Below are 21343 nucleotides of genomic sequence, written 5' to 3'. Positions count from 1 at the left end.
TTTGAAGGAGGTACATTACTTATTTACTTATTAACAAACAATGAAGAAGGGCTTTTTATTGTATGATTTGTTTTATTATTATTACAAAAATTACTGAGAACCTTCACCTGAAATTTAAAAAATGTTCTATTTAATTTCAGGCGGAGGTAACACTGATAGCTTAAATTTGAAGCAAATAATTCCCGCTCAATTTCGTACTATCATGTACTGGTGTTACTTTTTTGTATCTTTATTTTTTATTTTGTCAGCCAGATCAGAAATAGGACCTGCAATTATGAGTGAGCACGGAGATTATTTTGAAACATTCGTTGTTTTGATTAAATGATGTAACTAAGTGTACTCTTTTAAAAACAACAAGGCCTTAAAGGTAATATTCTTATGTTTATTTCTGAAATAATGTTTTTATTATAATAATCTAGTTTTGGCAATATGTACCGTAGTAACTTTTACGGAGTTAAAATAATTGTGATAACTCTTAGGTAATAATTATCGGGTATTAGATAATAAGGGTCTTGATAATTGCTGTAGTTGTATTCAGACAGATCTGTCTTCACAGTAATACTTTATCATTTCATAATTATCACTTGGATGTCTTATTAAGAAACAGAAAACAACGTGAAGACGAAATAGACAAATTTTTTATTTTTTGTATACATTTCAAGTTTAAACTGTGTTCAGTTTACATTAAGTATCATTATTTTATAAATGATTACAGTTTTAATTAAGAGAAAATTAAAATGAAAATCTTGATTCACTTGGGTATCGGCAAGAATTTTCTGATTGAATTCATTTCAATTAGTCAATAATGAAGTTTCTTAATTCCTAAATCGAGTTTGTCAATCGAAAATTTTCTTTAATGTTTTTAATTTCCTATAATTTTTCATAAGCCACTAATCATAAATGATATGTCCTCCGTACATTCCGTTGGGTATTCCATCTCCAAAAATGATGAAAAAACACTGAAAAAGTTAAGCCATGGTAAATGAGATTTCGTCATGTCATTGTATCCGTTCTAAATTATTAACTTTGTACTTGGTTATTGTTTAGTGCCGCTCACCTAAGGTTGAATAAGTAACTTTAAGATGAACTTGATTTTTTACAGTTTATGTCCTGCACATTGTTAAAAACATCAGAGATAATCATTTTATTCTTTGGTCGCATCAACCATTTCTAGGAAAAAACTAGCCATCTCCAAAATTATATAGGTAATGTATATAAAAAATAATTATTTTTAATTATTTATATAAAAAATTATATAATTTATATATAATTATAGGTAATATATACATTGGGTCAAAAAAGTATTCATACACTATGTTTTCTTACTTTATCTACTGAACTTTTGTTTCTAGGATAACTATTTCTTCAGCACTGAAATCGAAGATAGTAACAATGAATTTAATGCTCTCATTTTCTTTTACAAACATAAAGAATTGATTAAAAAGCCGAAAAATAATTTATTGTATGCAAAATAAGTATTCATACACTCAGTCTGAAACTTATAATTAACGCAAAACTAAATACCTAATATTTTTTATGCAATCCCTTTGCATTTATTATTGCTTGAAGCCTCCTTGGCATAGATTCCACCAGGTTTAGTGTCTCTTGAGACGTGATTTCTTCCCATGATTTGTTTAAATTGGTTATGAGCTCTTCTCTGGAAAAACATTTCAATTTTCGAATTTTCTGTCCCAAATAAGACCATAAATTTTCAATAGGGTTTATATACGGAGACTGTGGATGGGTGACAAGTTGTTTCTGGGCATTATAAAGCAGCCATTCCTTCGTTTTTTTTGGCTGTATGTTAGGGATCGTTATCCTGTTGAAAGATGTATGCACTTTCGATCCCCAATTAACGAGCACTTTCGCTTAAATTATGGCGGAATATGTCCACGTACCTTTTAGCGTTAAGAATTCCGTCGATGACAAGTTCTCCCTCTCCCGCAGCACTCATGCAGCCCCATACCATTACATTGCCTCCTCCGTACTGTACAATTTTTATTATGTTTTTTGTTTCAAGTTCCTTATTACGTCTCCTCCAAACAAATTTTCAACCATCGGATCCAAAAATATTGAATTAGCTCTCATCAGAGTAGATAACATTTTTCAAAAACTCCAGCGGCTTATTGGCAAACTCCTGAGCGAAATCCAGTTTCTTCATCCCATTGATTTCACTAATGAATGGTTTCTTCCTTGCAGTTCTACTTTAATAGCCCGCTGCATATAGGCGATTTCGGATGTCTATGGCGAAACAAGGGCCCCTGAAGGTCCAAGAGTTGGCGTGCACTTATCATGGGATTATTGGAAACTTGCCGCACCAGATTGCGCGTTCCTCTCACAGAAACTTTTCTCGGCCTCCCAGAACGATTTGCGTTATCAGTAGAACTTGCCTTAAACTTTTTAATTATATACTGGACGGTCGTATGAGATAATGTAAGTTCCCCCCCTATGTGGCCATAACTAAACCCTTGCTGAAACAACGCCACAATTTCATCCTTAATCACGGAATTGAAATCGGCTGATTTTTACCCCATCTCAATCAATTGATAATAAGAACTAATATTTATCCTAATAAAAGCTTCCTAACATCAATTTGGACGCTAGCTTCCCTGTACCTAAAATTCGTACATAATAAATAAAGCTTAAATTCATAACCATCAGCTGTATGAATACTTATTTTGCATACAATAAATTATTTTTCTGCTTTTTAATCAATTCTTTATGTTTATAAAAGAAAATAAGACCATTAAATTCATTGTTACTATCTTCGATTTAAGTGCTGAAGAAATAGTCATCCTAGAAACAAAAGTTCAGTAGATAAAGTGAAAAAACTTGGTGTATGAATACATTTTTGACTCACTGTATACATAAAAAAAAAAAAAATCTTCGGCATTTAAACTTATTTAGGGCTGCTTACGAGTGAGATACCTTTACGATTACACTAAGAGTTCAACGCTGGACATTATTCCACTCATTTATTTTATGCATTCATTAAATGAGTTCTTACTTCAAATTCTCTCCTTACGCAATGTTAAGGAGGCATAAATACTGTTAGAAAATGAAATCTAATTTCGATTTATCTCTGGCAAAAGTTTTATTGTTAGCCCCATTTTTCTAATAAATGTAATTATTTATATATAAAAATAAAAGTGAATTTCTTCTTTATTTGTTTAGATTTTGCTTCAATACTAATTGTTCGAAGTTATTTGTATATATGTGAATATGAGGAAGTCTTCGTTAGGAAGAAGGTCATCAACAGCTGTTCCTCAAAGAATGACTTATTCAGAATTTGAAAACACAAGGTAGAAAAAATTTAGATTAAAATAAAGATTTTACTTTATTATCGATTCTAGTTTCTTTCGTGTGTAATGTGAATTTTAATTTTAAAAAACCTTCATCCACAGACGAGAAAGAGGCTCTGGAATACCTGTTAGAAGCCGTGCCTCGTCGGCTGATCGTAATGTGTCTGTGTCATCTACATTAGTGAGGTCCAAGAGCAGTAGTAACATGAGATTAGAAGTTTCTACTGCCCCCAATTATGACAGGAGACTTACTGGTGGAGTGGAACGCCCTTCAAGGTATAATTGTACTACACTTTTTTTTTTTTTTTTTAAATGATTTAAGGCGCGTCAACATTTTCCACCAACTCTGTAGGCTCCTCCATTCCACACTGTTACCACTGGGCCTGACGAATCATCATCACTTGTGCATGTCCAGAAATCAGCCTCATTATGTTACACAGATCCTTCCTGCCCCATTTGATAATCTCAAATGAATCCTAAGTAAGTAAAGGTTCCGTATTAATGTAAGAAATAGAAGTATTGGGTATTCCCCCTCCAAATTGTGTAAAGTGAATCTTAAACAAAAATTATGAAAAATCAATTGGAAAGTTAAGCCATGGTAAATGAGGTTCGGTCAAGTATTCAGTTAGATCAGGGGTCTCCAAACTACGGCCCGCGGGCCACATGCGCCCTGAGGACATTTATCCGGCCCCCGCCGTACTTCCTGAAGGGGCATCTCTTTCATTGGTGGTCAGTGAGAGGAGCACTATATGTGGCGGTGCCGCAAAGCGCTGCGTTGCTCATGTAGAGTACTACTTCCGATGACGCGGGATGCACACGTCACGGCTCCGAAAACAGTGTAAAATGGCAGAAGTAGGAAGAAAGGCAAAGCACTATAACTAAACCGGACATTAACCACCTCATTAGCCAAAAGAAGGCCCACAATTCTCACAGAAATACTGGACAGTTTGTTGATTTAAATTTACGTAGTTCTTTATTTGAAATATTCTATTTGTTCCCGTTTTGTTTTATTTACTTTAAAATAGTTTGTTTTATAGTCCGGCCCTCCAACGCTCTGAGGGACAGTGAACTTGGCCCCCTGTGTAAAATGTTGGGGGACCCCTGCGTTAGATAGTCAAGATGGCGCCATCATTTCTTGTAGTTCCGCCTCAACGATTGACAAAACAGGCTCTGGGCTTACGAATAGGGTAAACCCATTTCACCAATTCATTAACTTTTTCTTGGTGTCCTGGGACTCAGGAATATGAAGAAAAAAAATCGAGCTTGATAGAGTAATGAATTTATGTAGGAGGAGCGACTTGTAAATTCAACCAGTTGTAAGCAAGTTGGTGAAACAAGAGGAGGTGATCTATATTAGGTGGAAATAAAATCAGAAGTGGATTTTTAGACTTGTAAAAAAATGTCGCCAGAAAGCGATCGACCTAGAAGTTTAGAATAAAATTATTGAGGAGGTTCAGGTCCTTTTGAAAGGACTTTACTATTGTTAAGAAAGTAGTCAAATCGGGAAATCTCAAACCAAAAGCCATACAGAGAATGACTAACTGGAATATATCGAGCGAACGCCAAGATTGCGCCTCTTGCGATTCTTTCTTTAGTCTCAAGGAGATAAGGATTGGCTGGATCAAGTCTAGACTATCGAGACTATCAGGTCTACGTTATCAAAACTTAAATGCCATCTTAAACGAATTAGTAACATTTCAGTCTTGGTAGGTTTAGTAATGGAATGCTAAATAAGAGTCTCTTTGGTTATGGTTTGTTCCGGCAGAGTTGCTCACACTGAGCTAAACGTTTCTTAATATCACATTGGATGTGGGAGCCAACAAGAACTGCGTCATTGTGTAGAAAATTAATTCAAATCTAGACAACTTAAATAAAGAAAAATAAAATTATTTTTTTCAATCATTTTTAGCTATCCTTTTTCTCCTGTCGCGTGGAAACAGTGTGAAACAAAAATCGAAAAAAATGAAGCAGTAAAATCGGGGTATTTATTAGGGAAAATTCGCGACTATTTCATGTGTTTAATTTTAGAAGGATGTATTTAACAACACATTATTAATGATTTAATTTATGCGGTTTGGTTGAGTTATTGAAAACAGATTTCTATTACTCAACCAATCGGCATAGCCTCGCCCTAAAGAAGGCCGAAACGTTGACAAAAAGACAGAGTTGTTTTTTTTTCTGGACCGATTCCTGGCCAAATTGAATCCTAATATAAATATTTTACGGTCATTAAAAGCTAATTCAAATTCATATAATATTAACTTCATTTAAATATTATTTCAGAGCAGGTACCGTCAGCTATGGTTCATCAGTTCGCTCTAGCAGTTATGGTGGATCAAAATCAAAAAGAGATAATAGACCCTTACAAGATAAAGAATGGCAAATGTCAGCCTTAAGACTGGTAAACCAAAAGTTTTGTTTTAATTCAATTTCTTTGACGAATATCTCTCTAATGACTTTTTTGCATTGGTTTTGACTAAATAGCCCAACATCTAGACATAACATCTTTAAACACTTGCTTATAAGATTCATTAACTATAGACGAAATAATAATAATAATACTAACCTAAGAAGTTTCATGTTAATACCCAAAATTATTAGCAAACCATTAATGGTTGTTAATGAAACATAAATGAAATGTTCCTAATTTAAAAGTAAATATTCAAATAAATAAACAAAGTGAAAAGTGATTGGATGAATAAATATGTCTCATTTAGATTTTTATATTAAAAATGTTCTTTCTTTAAGTAATTTTCGTATTTCGTTTTAGTCGCTGGTTCGGAGAATGTTAGATGTAAAGATCAAAGACAGCTTATGAACTTTTTTTCTTTTTTTTTTTATTGGGTCTAACACATTAATTTGTTTTCAGGTTGAAGACGTAGTACGCAGTATCCCAGAGGGAGCAGGGATGTTTAAAACTAGCATAAAACCACTTACCATTAAATTATTTGTTGACATAGCAAACTTACTTCTGTCACATTTAGACAAGAGCATTAGCATCACAACTGCGAATTATAAAAGCGAAATTCCTTATTTGGCAAAGCTAATGTTGTATCGTGGAAAAATTGATAAGTCGTGGTTAATATCTGGTAATTTTATTTGCTTGTTGTTATTATTACATTATTAAAAGAAGCCTGTTTATTTATATTTTATTAATAATTTTTAGTTAATTTTTGCCACTGGATATTTTTAATGAGAGAAATAATGTTTTATTTTTTATTTCTCTGACGTGCGAATTCAACTGCTTTTAAAATTCGAAACAATTATGGAGTTTAATAATTTTCTTTAAGTCGAAAACCTTAAATCTATGTGTCTAGATTAACATCCCGGACACTCTGGGAATGTATGTAGTATTTCTGATTTTTTCTAATTCGGAATGGTCTGTGAAATGCGCCGCAAGTCTGCTTTTTTCTTCTACCTGTTTCTTAATAATTTACTAGCTTAGAGGGAAGGGGTCGAAAAATCTATTAAAATTATTAATTTCGCGATGATATAATGCTGCCTATTGAAAACCTCGCAAATCTGTTACCAATAACAACCTTTTTGGAGGCCTGTTGTGATAAGTGGAAATATTCCATTAACCCCAATAAGTCGATACATTTGCAAGTAACACTATTTGTAAAGTAATGTGTTATTATTATTTTCAGTAAATACCCAGCACGCCTTTCCACATGCATTGGGATTTTTACATTTTTTAGCTTCTTGTTACCTGTGCCGAATTCAAGTAGACCCTATGTCTCTCATGTATCCGGAAAATTTTTCCACTGCTTCGCAGTGCTCTTGGAACTTTAAGGTAATTTGGTCTTTGTTTTTTTATGATCACTTTTATAGTAAATATTGTTAATAATTCCATATTTAATTATGAATTTTGAATTTTTTTGTTTTATTAGATTGTACTTCCTTATCTTCGTGAATCCTACTATTACTTCTACAACAATGAACCAGATTATCCAAAAAAACAACTGGAATTGGATAAACAACTTCTAGATGAGCATTGTACTGGCTTTATTTAAATATTTAAGTTTGACATAATTTATTCTTCGTATGGGGCATTCATTTATCTAATCATTGTGAGGAAAATTGATGTTCCCATGTCTGTTCCTTTATACAAAATTTGTACGATCTCGTTCAGTCTTAAAAGGAAGTATTGATTTCTTTGATCGAAAAAGGACGATTTCTCTTGACATACGTCAGTCAAGTTTTATTTTAAGCGGGCTTTAATCATCGATTAGAAAACTGATGTATTAGAATGTTGTGAAGCACGCATAAAAAAAAAAAATCTGGGATTTTTTAAATTATTTTTCTTGTCATTGAAACCTACTCACACAGCAGTTGTTTACATAAATATGAATTTAGGCTCTTTGAGTCAGGCAACTACTTTATGAATAATTAAAATATCTATATCTCATTTCGTTTAATCTGGGTACTTATTCAACTATTTGTTTACAGTTGAAGATAAAGATGATCTTAACAGCCAAATAAGAAATATGGAAAATGCTATTGTAAGACTTCAAGAAGCTAATCAGAAAGAAAGTACTGTTAATGAGAATCTAGAGCAAGATGTGATTGTTAGTATGTCATCTAAAAGTAGTACCTTCAAACAGATATTCTGAAATCACTAAAATTTTCTTGATTGAGTTGCTCATAAACTAAATCTTAATTTAATATTTGAACTATTTTCAGGAACTTGAAGCACTCCTTGAAAAAACCTTGGAAGAGTATAAAAAAAAAGTGGAACAAACTAACGCAGTAAAAGATGAAATTAAGATGATTGAAAATGATATAATTAACAGTGAGAAAAAACAGGAAACCATAAGTTGGTTATGAATCTATACTATCTTATTTTATTTATTTACTTTTTCATAACCCAATTACTGTTATAAAGAAGTATTGAGTGCTTAAAGATTTTAGAAGTAGCATTTTCAAGCTTAGTATATTGTAAAAGGATTTTAAAACGTAGTTTATTTACTGTCACTATCTATCTCCCACAGTTGCACCCTGCCTAGAGGCAAAAGAGCTTTCTCAAGAAATTTTTAGACGTAAATTTTTTATAAATCATTTGACTGCTTGAAGATCATTTTAGAATTTTGAGAGTTGCGCTGGCATTTTCTTAAACTAAATGTATTAAAAATTCCACTTCATCTCCTCTAATATATAATTTGTAAACTTTGCAGCTGCATTTCGTAGTGTGGATATCAGTTTTAAAGGATTCCTGTAGTTGCTATTAATAAAAAAAAAATTAACTAAATTAAGAAATCAGGTTGTAGTAGCACCTAATTTGAACTTTAAGCGATTTTTAGTTCTTGAGTTAAACGACCTCACACGTACTGACAAATTTATAAACTATTTTTTAAGATTTGGACCACTTTTTCGGATGAAAAATAGTTCAAACCGATGATTTCCGGTAAAATCTCAAATTATAAAATTTATCACGATTGATGTATACTTCCTCTTACCTAGTAAAGAAGAGAAAGTGAAGAAGTCCAAGAAATTATTATCCGTCTATTGACACCTAAATCAAATGTGAATGCTGAACTTTCGGCGATTTTTCTATTTTGAATTATGTTGACCACAGATACTCCACGCAAAACTTTTTCGTACCCATAGGTCATCGAAACAAGCAAAAATGTAAGATTGGAGTACTTCTTACTTGGGGAAGAGAAAGTAAATGGCGACATTACAATTAAATATTTTGTTACTTATAATCATTATTACAATTTCCCCCCCCTTTTTTTTTTTAAGATAAATGCCTGGAAGAAAAAAATAAAATTATAAAAGATCTTCAAAAAACGAAAGAAACACAACCTATTTCTTGCATAGATATAAAAAAAATAAGAGAAAAATGTTCTTCACTGCAGCGTGATATAGATGCGCAAGTAAAATATATTCAAGATTATGAAAACCAATTTTTTCAAGAGGATCTTGCAATTATGGCTCTGCAGAAAGAGGTAGGAATACAAAATGCATTGTTCTGGCCAACTATATTGGCTTGTTCATACAGTATAAAGTCCTATGATAGCTTATTGAAATTATCAACTATAAAATTAAAATATTTCTTATTGTCGGGGATTCTTGAGAGAAAACTACATTCTATTCACCTATTTATTTTACTAATTGTCTTAGCCTTTGTGGTCACATTCTGGGCATCAACCTATCACTTCGCTCAGTCTCCTCTTTAACGTCTTCCCATTCATTACCTCTTGCTAGAATTTTTGTTATTTTTTCTGTGGAAACTTACTTGAGTGCTTACTTTCCCGTTTCCTATTCGCATTATATTGCTTTTTTTATTAAAATAAAATATTAGAAATTGATAAAAGTTTTTTTTTTGTCAAGAATTCCCGATGTAGTACTTTATTCTGCATTAATGTGCGAACTTTAAGGTGTCAAAGCAGCCGAAAGGTTGAGGAGGCGCGGCTCGCAAATGAGAAAATTGATTGATCAATTAGTATCCGCCTCCGTCATGGCACTTGATAGGTAGTTGGACTTTAAAGCTCGCTTGGAAAAATATGCATTATTTTTATTTTTTAATCCAAACATAATATTTTATCTCATTGTGTGATTTTATTTATTTAAATTTCAGTTGCAAACAAAAACTAAGAAGTGTGTACAAATATTGGAAGAAGTTATTGATGAATCAACATTAGAAAAAATAAAAATACCAGAAAGTATTCAAGATTTAGAAATTGAAAATATTAAAAATGCTTGCCTTGTTTTACAAGAATTTAAGGATAAATCCAAAGCAGATTCAAAAGATTTTACCAATCAGGACAATAAAGCTATAATAGAAAAGGTACTTTTTAGCCATTGTAACTAAATAATATTGCCAATATCACCAATATAAATTTAAATGTGATATATTTATCGGCAAAAGTAAGGAATTTTTGATGACCTCCTTTCTTTATGCATTGGTGCCATACTTCTTATAAAGAGTTAATAATAATTTAAATTACCTAAAAATAAGAAGAAATAAGTATTTAAAAAATATTTTTAAAAGTTAATAACACATTAGAGGTGGGAAGATTGTACTTATCAACCGTTCAAACTGTTTTGTGGCATAAGTTATTTAAATTTTAAAGGACAATGGAGTAGATGAATAGGGAAAATTTAATAAAATATTGAGTGAAAAATAAAAATTGATAGCGGCACTATTGAAGGTCGTTTTTTTAAGGGTTTGAAAAATTTTGTGGGTGGAAGAAGTTATGTCTGTTATTTTTTAAAATTGTTGAAAGTTCGATGGAGGTGTGTGCACAACATATGTGTATGTATGTTAAGATTCAGATTAAAACAGTTCGGAGAGTGTTTTACTTAATTAGTTAGTTTTGAAGGGTTGTTAAAATAAAATGAATGATTCGGAGTAAGATCTTTTGTTTTTTGTTTTTCCTTACGGATGCAAGAGTTACAGCAGTTTGATGTTAGCACTTGGTATTGTTGTTTAATCTTGCAGTTTTTTTAGCTTTTGAAATATTATTCATTAAATTTGGTGGAGGTGGAACTTGTTCGAAGAATGAACATGATGGTATTAAGGTGTTGATTGATTTCAAGGGAAATGGTCTTATAAAACTGAAAGAATGATAAATTGGTGGTTCTGTGAATGAGAACTGTTCTCAGATTTGCAGAAAGTTTTGGGAATTATATGGGTTTTATTAATCGTTCTGATGTATTATTTTTTTAAATTATTTTGATGTGCCGGAGGAAAAAAAGGAGCGATAAGTTGTGCCATTAACCTAAATTTGTGTAGTTATTAATGTTAAAAAAAAAAAAAAAATTTAAGGTGCGTCAACATCTGAGGTAATTCGCACCCGGAACTTCTTTCCTTACTGACTTATTTAAAACAAGGATATGATTGAAATTATATATTGAAGCAAACTTCTTACATAGTGTTTTAAGTGTTGATAAAATTTGTGAATGAATAAAAACTACCTTAATTTAAAAAGCAGTTAAAGAGAATGGAGAAAAATATTCTGCTTTTGGGTTAACTAAGGTGGGATAAGTATTCAGATTTTTTTAAAAGTTCTAATGCTTTAGTTGTTGATTAGGGGATAAAGTTGTAACATCGAGAGAGGATGGACGGGATACCATGATTTTCCCACGCCAATAACCAATAACTATCATCGGTATCAACAAAGCGATTCTTGAACTGATAAAAAAATATTATCGAGCAACAGTGCCGTGAAATATTTTCCTCCATTTTCTTAATCTGTGCACTTAGTACATCTATTTTAATTTTTCTAAAGGTACTTTAGGATAAATAGCGTATTTAAAGTTTTAAGTGCATTTTTTTTTTTTGTTTTAGTTAAACGCTGAAAATGACAGGCTCCAATCAGAATTGGATTGTTTAGAGGAAAAGCATAATTTACTAAAAGAGGAAATAAATAAACTACTTAATGAACATAAAAAGGTATTTTAATATAAAATATGTTACTTCTTCTAAAATGTTGTAATTTTGAAAGATTATTTGTACCTTGTTTTATCTTTCTAATTTACCGGTTTTACTTAATTGTGTTATATAATTAATTAAAAACCATAAAATAGTACGTTTTTAGAATTTGTTTTTCTTCTTTCTTTAGTGAACAAGCAAAAACATTTGTTTATATATTATTTTTTTTTAGAAAATGGTGGAATTAAACAAAGATCTGGCTGCTATTGAAGATAAACTTTCGGAAATTGCAAAAAATGTGCCAGAAAATTTGGAAGATCTTGCTAGAAGACAAAGTATTTTGTAAGTATTTTAACTGTGGCTTTTACTCACATCGTTTTCGAAATGTGTGTAAGAAGAGCTGACAAACCATTAGGTACGAGTATATTGCAGCTTTTTAGTTGTTCCATGGAGTAGCTTTATGATGTTTGATTTGAAAGATTACATTCTTATAAATACTGGAAATCCAAAATAGTCAGCAGTAAAGGATGTTGTTAAAGCAGATATATAAAACTATATCATACATTTTCTTTTGATTGAGTCGTTGGTCATCTATGGTTAAGGTAGCGTTTCTCTCAAAGTGACTTTTTTTTAATAGGTAGTCTACAATGAGTCAGTGTGAATGCTAATACGTTTAACCTCTAAATTTCAATTTCAAAAATCTCAGATTTTAATATAGCAATATTTTTTTTTTCTTTCTTTCTTTTTTTTTTACTATTATTTTGCTTTTATGTTAATGCGAGTGAGGAATATTGTAGAGGGACTTAAGAAGTATTTGTTCTATAAAATAAATAAAAAGAAGTTTATTCCCTTATTTTTTTTTCAAAGCGAGTAATAGCTTTTACTATTTTAGGTATTGGCATCTTTTTATTTAATAGTTCAATGAATATATAACTCACTCAAATTGTACTATCGGTTTTTTTTAGTTTTATACGCCATAATGCATTTACAATCACCATTTATTTTTTTTTATTATCTCCTTCAAAGACATGAAAACGGATTAAGGATTATTGATCTAGGATTCATCACACAACTAAATTCTGTTAGATTATTACAAGTTTTAGAAACTGATGTGGGTTTTTTGATAATTCCATTTAAATTAGGACCAGGGTAACATAATGTACGCCTGTATGTTTCTTTTTAGTGAAAGTGCATAAATAAAAAAATTTAAATTATAAATCTCATGAATAAAAAAATGGCGACTATTTTGCAAATAAGAAAATTTTACCAACTCTAAATAAGTTGTTAGTACAAAAAAAAAAGTTAAAAATTTGGCTTGAATTTAAAGGTGACCGATTTTGTTGTTTACTGAAAGACATTTTAAGTCACTACTTTATACCCCTCAACTTGTTCCGTGATCAATTCTCCTCAACATATCCTTGAATAAGTTAAATGCTCGTACTTGCATCAACTTATTCTAGGGAGTGTATCAATTTAATTTAGAATCGGGAGCTCCATATGCAATGATATCTATACATTCGATGCACTATAGTATGATTTAACTGGTGTTAACCTTTATGTTTTCATGAGAACACAGAAATGAGAAGAAAATTAGCCCACCACTTGGTTTGTTTTAAATCATTTACAGTTTTGAGAATTGGAGCACAAGAAATGTTTTCACTTGTGATTTTTTATTCGGCGAGATGGGCGCTGGAGTTGTTTCCTTTGTGACTATTGAACAGGTTTTCCTAAAAAAAAATTCTGGGAGCGATTTTCTTGAACCTTCAGTTTGTATTCTCCCTTGTATGTTTGAAATAAAAGCAGTGAAAAACTTAAACTGAGAATAACATATTTAACCTAATTGTGTTATTAGTAGTTTAATTTTTCAGAGCTGATGAAATGGAAGCTGAATTACAAGAGTTTAGGAGGCGTGCTGCTAATTTGATATCCGAAAGATTTAAGAAATTTAAAGAACATAAACAAGAGATAAATGTAAATATACAATTTTTTAAAATTAAAATTCCTGATTAGAATGAAGAAAATTTGATGAAATGTTTATTTAAATGCTATTATTTTCGTAGTTACTCGCTGTCTCATGAAGTTCAAAATAATTTTTGCAGACTTAATTCAATAATAAGCTAGCATTACCTGAAAAGTAGTCTTAAACCAGAATTTCATTTACTGGTTCAAATTTACGATCTTTGATGATCTTAAATATTCAATTAATGTTAGAATCACAATTACAAAGATTGCAGAAAACAAAACAAAATGTTACTTTACCCTCAGAATTAATAATTTTACTAACTGAAAATGTGGTCAGGTCCGCAGTGCTCGATAATAGCTTTGATTTTATACATCGCAGTACGCATATTTCTTGTATTCCTGACCGGAATTTTCATCCATAGTCAGAAGTAGATTAATCGGTTAAGTGCAGAGAATTCAAATATTTGTGATTAATTATGCTACCCACTCTGAGAAATAGATTAACTTTAGGAATCTCATTTAATAAACAAACTGTTTTCATTACAAGTTTTCACTAATAGTTTTGTTCTAAGGGAAGCAGGAAAATAATTTTTCTTTTTTTTTTCTTCTTTTTTTTTTAGAATATGATGAACGCCGCACAACAATCCATTAAAGGTCATCAATTTCCTTGGAAAGCAAAGGATTAATTTTAAGAATATTGAAAATTATCTAAAAGATCTATTTATTGTTTTTGTAAAATATTAATTTACCTTTTATAAAAATGTTTTCAAATAATAAATTAATTTTTGCCAGGCTGGAATCAGTCCCTCACTAACTAATGTATTATAAAGGATTTACCATATTGGTCTGGCTATAGGAGAGATGGTTCTATTATAATTCAATTCTTAACCATTTTTCGAAAAAGCTGCCATTTTATTATGTTTTAATGGTTCCCAAGTTGAATAAGAGTCCTAGAGGAGAGGGTGAGAGTTAAGCAAATTTAATTACTCTTGTCGAAAGAATATTAAATTATTCTTTTTAGATGATGACATTTTGCCTTTCATATAAAATATGTTATCATTGGGAGCTTAAAGATAAACAAATGCCTGTTTAAAAAATTGAAATAACTTTATCTCACACTATCCTGGTTCGTTTTAAGCAATAAGTTGTCTCATATCTCTTTAAATTTTAACCAACCAGTTCCTTTATTGCCATGCATGTTTACAAAAGTTTGTCACACTAATCCAGTCTTAACCATCTAAATACAATTCATTCAAATTTAAAATATCTTTTTTTAAAAATCTCAACCTAAATTCTTTAAAGGCAATATTTCATGTATTGGCCGGTAGATTACAACATTTTTTCTCGTAAGTATTTCAATAAAATTTATGACGGATATAACTGACTATCCCAAATTTGTGCTCAATAGCTCACAATCAATCTAGATACTGCATTAAAAAGTTTTTTTCTTCAAAATGTGGTTGCGACAAATTAGAAGTCAAGTCTAAGATAGTTAATTAGTCCAAGATATTTGTACCTGTTCACAACTTGTATAGCCTTCCCACGATAATGCCAAGATTCTCTTCTCACCGGCCTGCCACTGTTCAGAAGAAGTAAGATCTCTGACTTGCTGAGGTTGATCTTCAAATTTCACTTAGCACAATATTCGTCCAATCATCGTCTGCTAAGAGGGACGGTATCGCCATACCGTCTCCGTATGCCAGCATCTTCAATAAGCTACCTCCCACCTGAATTCAACCTTCTAAACAGTCAACAATATCATTAATAATAATTAAGAAGAGGAGTGGGGGACTGCCTTGTCTCAATCCCATGCTAGTCATAAATGGATGTGTCTAGCTTTCTGACTCCATACGCTCGCTTTACTTCCCAACTACATATTTTTAAGCATCCTAATGGAGCAGCCAATTAGCGTAATTTTATAAAACAACGCAATGATGATGACAATTAAGTCAAATGCCGACTTTGGGTCTACGAAGAAAGAATAAACTTTTCTACATTTTTTACTTAAGGTCAGCTTGATAATACTCATACTCATTCTAGGCTACATATATTGTCGGCCGTAGAATAGGCAATTGGAAAAAACTTTCTAGTTTACGCTCATTTCAGTGTACTTAACCATAAATTTTCCCACTTCACAGTACCTTCTACTAATATGTTTTTTAAGAAGTATTGTAGGATATTTAATTCAAAATATATCCAAACTGTCATCTTTCAATGCTTTGTTTGTCAGCGTCTTTTCCTTGGAGTTTTTACCCACAACCCAAGAACTTCTTAATCTCTTATTCTTTGAGTTATTTTAATTATATTTCTAATCTGTTGAGAAGGATTTATTGTCAATCTGGTTTTTTACATCATCCAACATACCTGGAACCTGACTTTTCGGCGTAATTGCAAAAGCTTGAAAATCGTCACAGCTATTTTAATTTTATTTGCCCATTATAAACACTATTGGAGGAAGTCAGGAAAAGTCTATACTCAGCCGCGGACATCTGCATATTGCTACGGTAGACCACAAATGGCAGGCAAAATTTACTTTGCATTCACTGCTATCCGCATAAATCTCAATATAATCCTCCGGTAATGCCATTCCTTTTGAGATCTACCTCTCTCATTTCTCCCGAATGCCTTAAGTCCTAAAAGTTAACGGGTTGATCATACTAGTGGATCATTAAGATTGTCATTAATAAATAATCTAAAATACCTATTCCTTTCATAATTTAGGTTTCGCATATTTTCCTTATTATATTACCGTAGTAAATAAAGTAGCTGAATTTGTAGCTCAAAAGGATTTATTAGGAAGGCGAAACAATTTAAGAAAACTAAAACAATTCCATCTACAGTTTATTATTCAAAACAATTGAGTATTACAATTGGTTTTGCAAATTTCGGCACAATTTTGTCTAATGGGATGGGAAATTGCATTTTAATTGGTAACTTATCGTGCTACATCGCTGACACTTCAAAGGCAAAGAATCTTTTTATTCAATAATTACAAAATTTGATGAAAAAATGTATATGTAATCTTGAAACGCAATAAATAACTTTTCAGAGGTAATGAAATACATTAGACCTTGACCAAAAGTATTAGACATCCTTTAAATAAGATTGTTTATGTAAACAAGTAGAGTAATTTTTCTATTTTATTTTATCAAGAATTAACAAATGATGTTTATAAAACCAAATAATACTATTAGGTATTATAAACAGGTCAAATTCTAATTATTGTTCAATTTTTATTTTTTAATGTAGTTAACATAAAGATACCGGGCTTGAAAGTTTTAATTTTGATATTTAACATATTATTATTAGGGAGTGAAATGAGTAAGATCAGAGATATTTGTGAGGAAAGGGATCAAATAATTGCATTATTATCGGAGGGACTTTCAGGATAGAAATTTTTAAAAAATTGTAAACATCATTCCGCAGTGCAGTGCAAACGACCATTAAAAGGTATCAATGGCTCCTTTAAAAGTTCGCAAAGTTAACGCCGCCCAAGACAATCTGATTGTAGAGAAGACAGAATGTTGGAAAGAGAAGCCCTTAAAGACAGAACTTAAATATCTCATTATTAACTAGCTCTTTTATTGAGTGTGTTGGTACTGAAATTTTGGTTAGAAGGCTAGTAGCTGCAGGTTTGAAACGGTAAAAGGCAAGGAATAAGCCACTGTTATCTGCCAAAAATAAATCAAAACGTCTCTTCTGGGCAAAAAGTATGAAGACTGGACTTTCGATAACTGCCAAAATGCTTGGTCCGATGAAACCGATATAGAGGTAAGATTCTATTTTCAAATTAGTGCAATAAATAATACAATAGTACAATAAAAACAATGGAAAATAAATAATCAGGAAAATTTTATTCAGAGAACTATTGATTTTTTTTTATCGCTTTTTCCTGTGCCTGGAGCTACATAAGTAAGGCGCAGAGTAGAACAGTATTCATAGTTCCTACTGTTAAATTTTGAGAGAGGGTGATATACCACCATTAATGATATCATTACCATACCATTGTATGGGCGCGACACGCACTGGAAAAATGATTGTGATAGTAGGATGAACGGCGAGAACTATACCACCATGTTATATCAGCTATTACAGCCATCAATAAACAAAATTTCTAAGTACTCTCCTTCACAAAAGTATTGTTCCAACTTGATGATGCTCCGAGCCATACGGCTGCAAATCCCTGCCGCTGGACTGAAGGTCGAGGAATTATCACATTGCAATGCCTGTACAGTCCGCGGACCTAAATCCATTTGAGCATGTGTGGGGTACTCTTAAGAAAAGAGTGCTTAAACATAAGTGCTCAAGAAAACAAGAGTTAACAAAAATTATTAATAAGGAATGGGGTAAGATAACGCCGGAAATGTGTTGTCTATTATGACAAATGGCTTTAAAGCCGTTAAAAAGCAAAATGTGTACTAAGCATTAATATAGTAAAATATTTAAAAATATACATTTTGTAAAAACTTACTGCTTGTTAATTTACAGCTTTATTTGAAATTAACTTAAATCTCATAGGTGTCTAATACTTTTGGCCTAGGTTAGGTCCTATCCTATATCTACAGAACAGTAAAATATAAAAGATTACGTTTTGAACTTTCTAATGTGAAGTTCAACACATTAAAAATCATGTACCTCATTTGGGGTGAAAAGTGAACTATAATTTACTGCAGAGTCAGACGGTATTTTTCAATTGTTTGAAATACCATTTAGCATTTACCTACCAGTGCATTCCCGTTGAACGGCATTAGAACCAAAGAAAAGTAAAATAACTAGCACAACTACTTTTTAAAAAAATATTTTGTTTTTGTTGTTCATTGTTTTTGGTGACTGATTTATAGTTTCAATAGGATGAAAAAATAAATGCCTGTACAGACAAGACAGAAGACACACCAACCCTGAAATGTAAAAGTATTACTTCCTAAACTAGCCCTAAAGATGACCTAGTCCCTAGGTCGAAAGCTCGGCAAAATAAATTTTACTCGACTGAAATGGCATTTATTTTTTCATGCTATTTTGTTTTTAATTGAATCTGATTTAATTTTTTAGGTGAGCTATTTTTAGGTTCTTAAGAATTAAGTTTCGCGTATTATTCTGAATGAATGTTGATTTTAATAGGAAGTAATGTCGCTTTCTTAGGGTACGTTCACAACGGAGCTGTGAGCATAGATGATAGCTGAGATGCATCAGCGCTTATAGAATAACCTAGTACATTCTTATGTGAGCGTGCACAACGAAGCTTCGACTAGTGACTCATACTCGCTGGTATAAACGAGCATAGATGATAGAATTGAATTTTTCATTTTTCTGCTAGCTGAACTCCAGTATCGGAGCTTCAAAATGGAGGTAGAAAAATTAATTAGTGCTGTCTTTACTCATTATTTTTGGTTATTATTTTATTATTTACTTTTAAACAATATTTTGTTTTTTAAATCGTGCTTACATTTATTTTTATGTGTATTTATTTGTTTTTCCTCAATATACCTTACCTCAGAGTTATCACTAGTTTTTCTTCTATAGTTATAGGATTTCCATGACAATTTTTCCTACGTTTTCTTAATTTTGACCTTATTTTTTCTAAAATTTAGTCAAATGTGGTTGGACCCATCCTCACATATTCAAAAAAACGATCCGGATAATTTCTAAGTTCCTTATATAAATAGTGAAATTCGCCCAAAGTACTTCGTTTTTTTATTTATGGTATGTACATGATATTTTCTACATCTTTTTTTTTTTAAATATACCATTTCGTTGCTGGTGAACATAAAAACTCTTCTTCACTACTCGACATGTTGCATGTGTCACAGCTCCGTTGTGCACACTAATCAGCGATTATATTTTACTCTATCAGTTATCATCTCTGCTATCATCTATACTCACAGCTCCGTTGTAAACGTACCCTTACATTAAATTCAAACGAATAAATTTTTAATAGGTAAGTCTTTATTTTTAATCAATAATATAGTCTCCCTCGTTATCAACAACCTTTTGCCATCTGGTGAGCAAATTTTCAATCCCGTACCGATAAAAATCAATTGGTTTTTGAGTAAACTATCTCGAGATGGCATTTTGGACAACATCCAAATTTTTAAATTTTTTGCCACTACGAAAATGTAGGAATCGGAATAAATGGAAATCCGAGGGTGAGGCAGTACCTCCCACCCCAATCCATTAATTTTATGGATCATTTTGCTTGAAGGGTTAGAATTTTTTTTATGGGAATAATTTCCTACCCATTTCCGTTTCTCTATATTGTATTCTCTTGAAGCAAGTTAACTCCAGTCTTCCAGTGGTCAAGGTAGATAATGACTAAACTGCATTGCTTTAATTTTTATAATTGATTAGTCTATTTTTGTGTTACGTTGTTAATTTTGTATTTATCAGAGCAATTGGAAATTAGGGATAGTACTTAATGTGTGTTAAAGAAATATAGTTTTGTTATACACTGGGAAAGCTAACTTTTAATGATATATTTTAATAAATTGCGTGACATTTTTACTAATGCATAGGGTAAGTACAGAGACCAGAATCAGTGAACGAGTTGTTGGAATCGATTCCAACCCTGGAACTGATTCAAATCCAACGACTCCAAAGGCGGACTCGTTCAGCCCATCACCATTACATATGTAGTATAACCTTTTCTTGTCTTTTAAACCTTTCCCGCTAAGCCTGTGGCTAAATTAAGTGCGTTATAGAAAAATTGAGGAATTATAAGTGAGTTTTTATTTAAATTGTTTGAATTCATTGCTGATATTTTATGTTCGATTTTTTTTTACAGATGATGTTAATATATTTTAGATATTAATTTTTTACTTTGTTACAAAGTAAAGTTAACTTTTAGAAAAGAAAAATTCGGCTAATGTACCGCTTCATGCTGAGTCAACTTCTGCCATTCTTTCAGTTGTTTATTTTTAAATGAAAACGTAACAGTTTGGATGAATTTTAAATCTGGTTTTCATTTAGTGTAATAAAGGAGTTGTTTGATTATTTTGATCAATTTTCAATCTACATAAGTGATTTAAGTGTGAAAGAAGTTTTTTAATACCAATAATCATCTTGTGAATTTCTTATTAACGAGAAGTTTGTGTTTTTGAAACAACCATTTTTTTATTCCGTTAACTGGCACATCTCGAAAATAGATAAACTCTTAAAAATAGCAGCCCTCTGAATCAAGTTTAGAGAACCTTGATTCTTCTCAAAGCATTTCAGCAATATTTTTATGTTCAAATTTTTCAGAAAAATGACTTCTAAAATAAGAAAAGCTACTCGACTTCGTTGTTTTATCAATAATCTCCCTGATTATGACTCTACAAAAAGTTTAACTCCAGATTTGGTGCATTTGAAATCAGAAGTTCAAAGTAAAGCTGTACTATGTGCTTTGAAGCAGCCGTGTACACATTCTAGATACTTAAATGGAGGATTGTACGTCGGTGCTTCTGGAATTGGTTACATGTTTTATCATATTGGGAAATCAGTAAAATTTAGTGAAGAGAAAGATGACTTCTTGAAGAAGTGTTTGGAAATAATAAAATCTTGCTTGGCATTCGCAAAAAAGAGTCGTCAATCAGAAGCAACTGATAAATGCGGTTTTCTGCTAGGTGATGCAGGAACTTATGCAGTTGCTGCAGCCGTTTTTAATGCAACAGGTGCATAATTTTGTTCTAAAATCTAATTTTTCAAATTTGATAGTAGATTATGTAAT

The 21343-nt window shown here is 31.5% G+C and overlaps 2 protein-coding genes across 13 annotated transcripts in view; both read left to right on the top strand.

The window, feature by feature from the left end:
- The first annotated feature begins 163 nt into the window (after positions 1-163).
- Positions 164-17412, top strand: LOC141447516 (uncharacterized). Its single transcript, XM_074115165.1, has 16 exons — positions 164-367; positions 1103-1205; positions 3175-3302; positions 3405-3578; positions 5586-5703; positions 6172-6391; positions 6950-7095; positions 7193-7298; positions 7752-7870; positions 7986-8118; positions 9045-9250; positions 9883-10092; positions 11596-11700; positions 11912-12021; positions 13548-13650; positions 14262-17412. Exons 3-16 carry the CDS (start codon positions 3223-3225, stop codon positions 14325-14327), a joined length of 1896 nt encoding a protein of 631 aa, XP_073971266.1. The 5' UTR covers positions 164-367; positions 1103-1205; positions 3175-3222; the 3' UTR covers positions 14328-17412.
- Positions 17273-21343, top strand: part of LOC141447542 (lanC-like protein 3) — a 190674-nt gene continuing 186603 nt past the window's right edge. For 11 of the 12 annotated variants that reach the window (XR_012454444.1, XM_074115274.1, XM_074115208.1 and 8 more), the window contains exons 1-2: positions 20219-20355; positions 20878-21287. Coding sequence is in view for 11 of the 12 variants with exons in the window: in XM_074115274.1 (XP_073971375.1) it covers positions 20882-21287 (406 nt within the window). In the remaining variant the exon portion in view is untranslated. Of the gene's footprint in view, positions 17413-20218; positions 20356-20877; positions 21288-21343 lie in introns of those variants that run through there. The other variant, XM_074115257.1, reaches the window with a different exon arrangement.

Source organism: Rhodnius prolixus, unplaced genomic scaffold (genome assembly GCF_049639745.1).
Source record: "Rhodnius prolixus isolate KJV_2025 unplaced genomic scaffold, Rpr scaffold_1, whole genome shotgun sequence".
Classification (NCBI taxonomy): domain Eukaryota; kingdom Metazoa; phylum Arthropoda; class Insecta; order Hemiptera; family Reduviidae; genus Rhodnius; species Rhodnius prolixus.
Note: the sequence above shows the minus strand (reverse complement) of the source record. Positions and strands in the feature narration are given on the sequence as shown.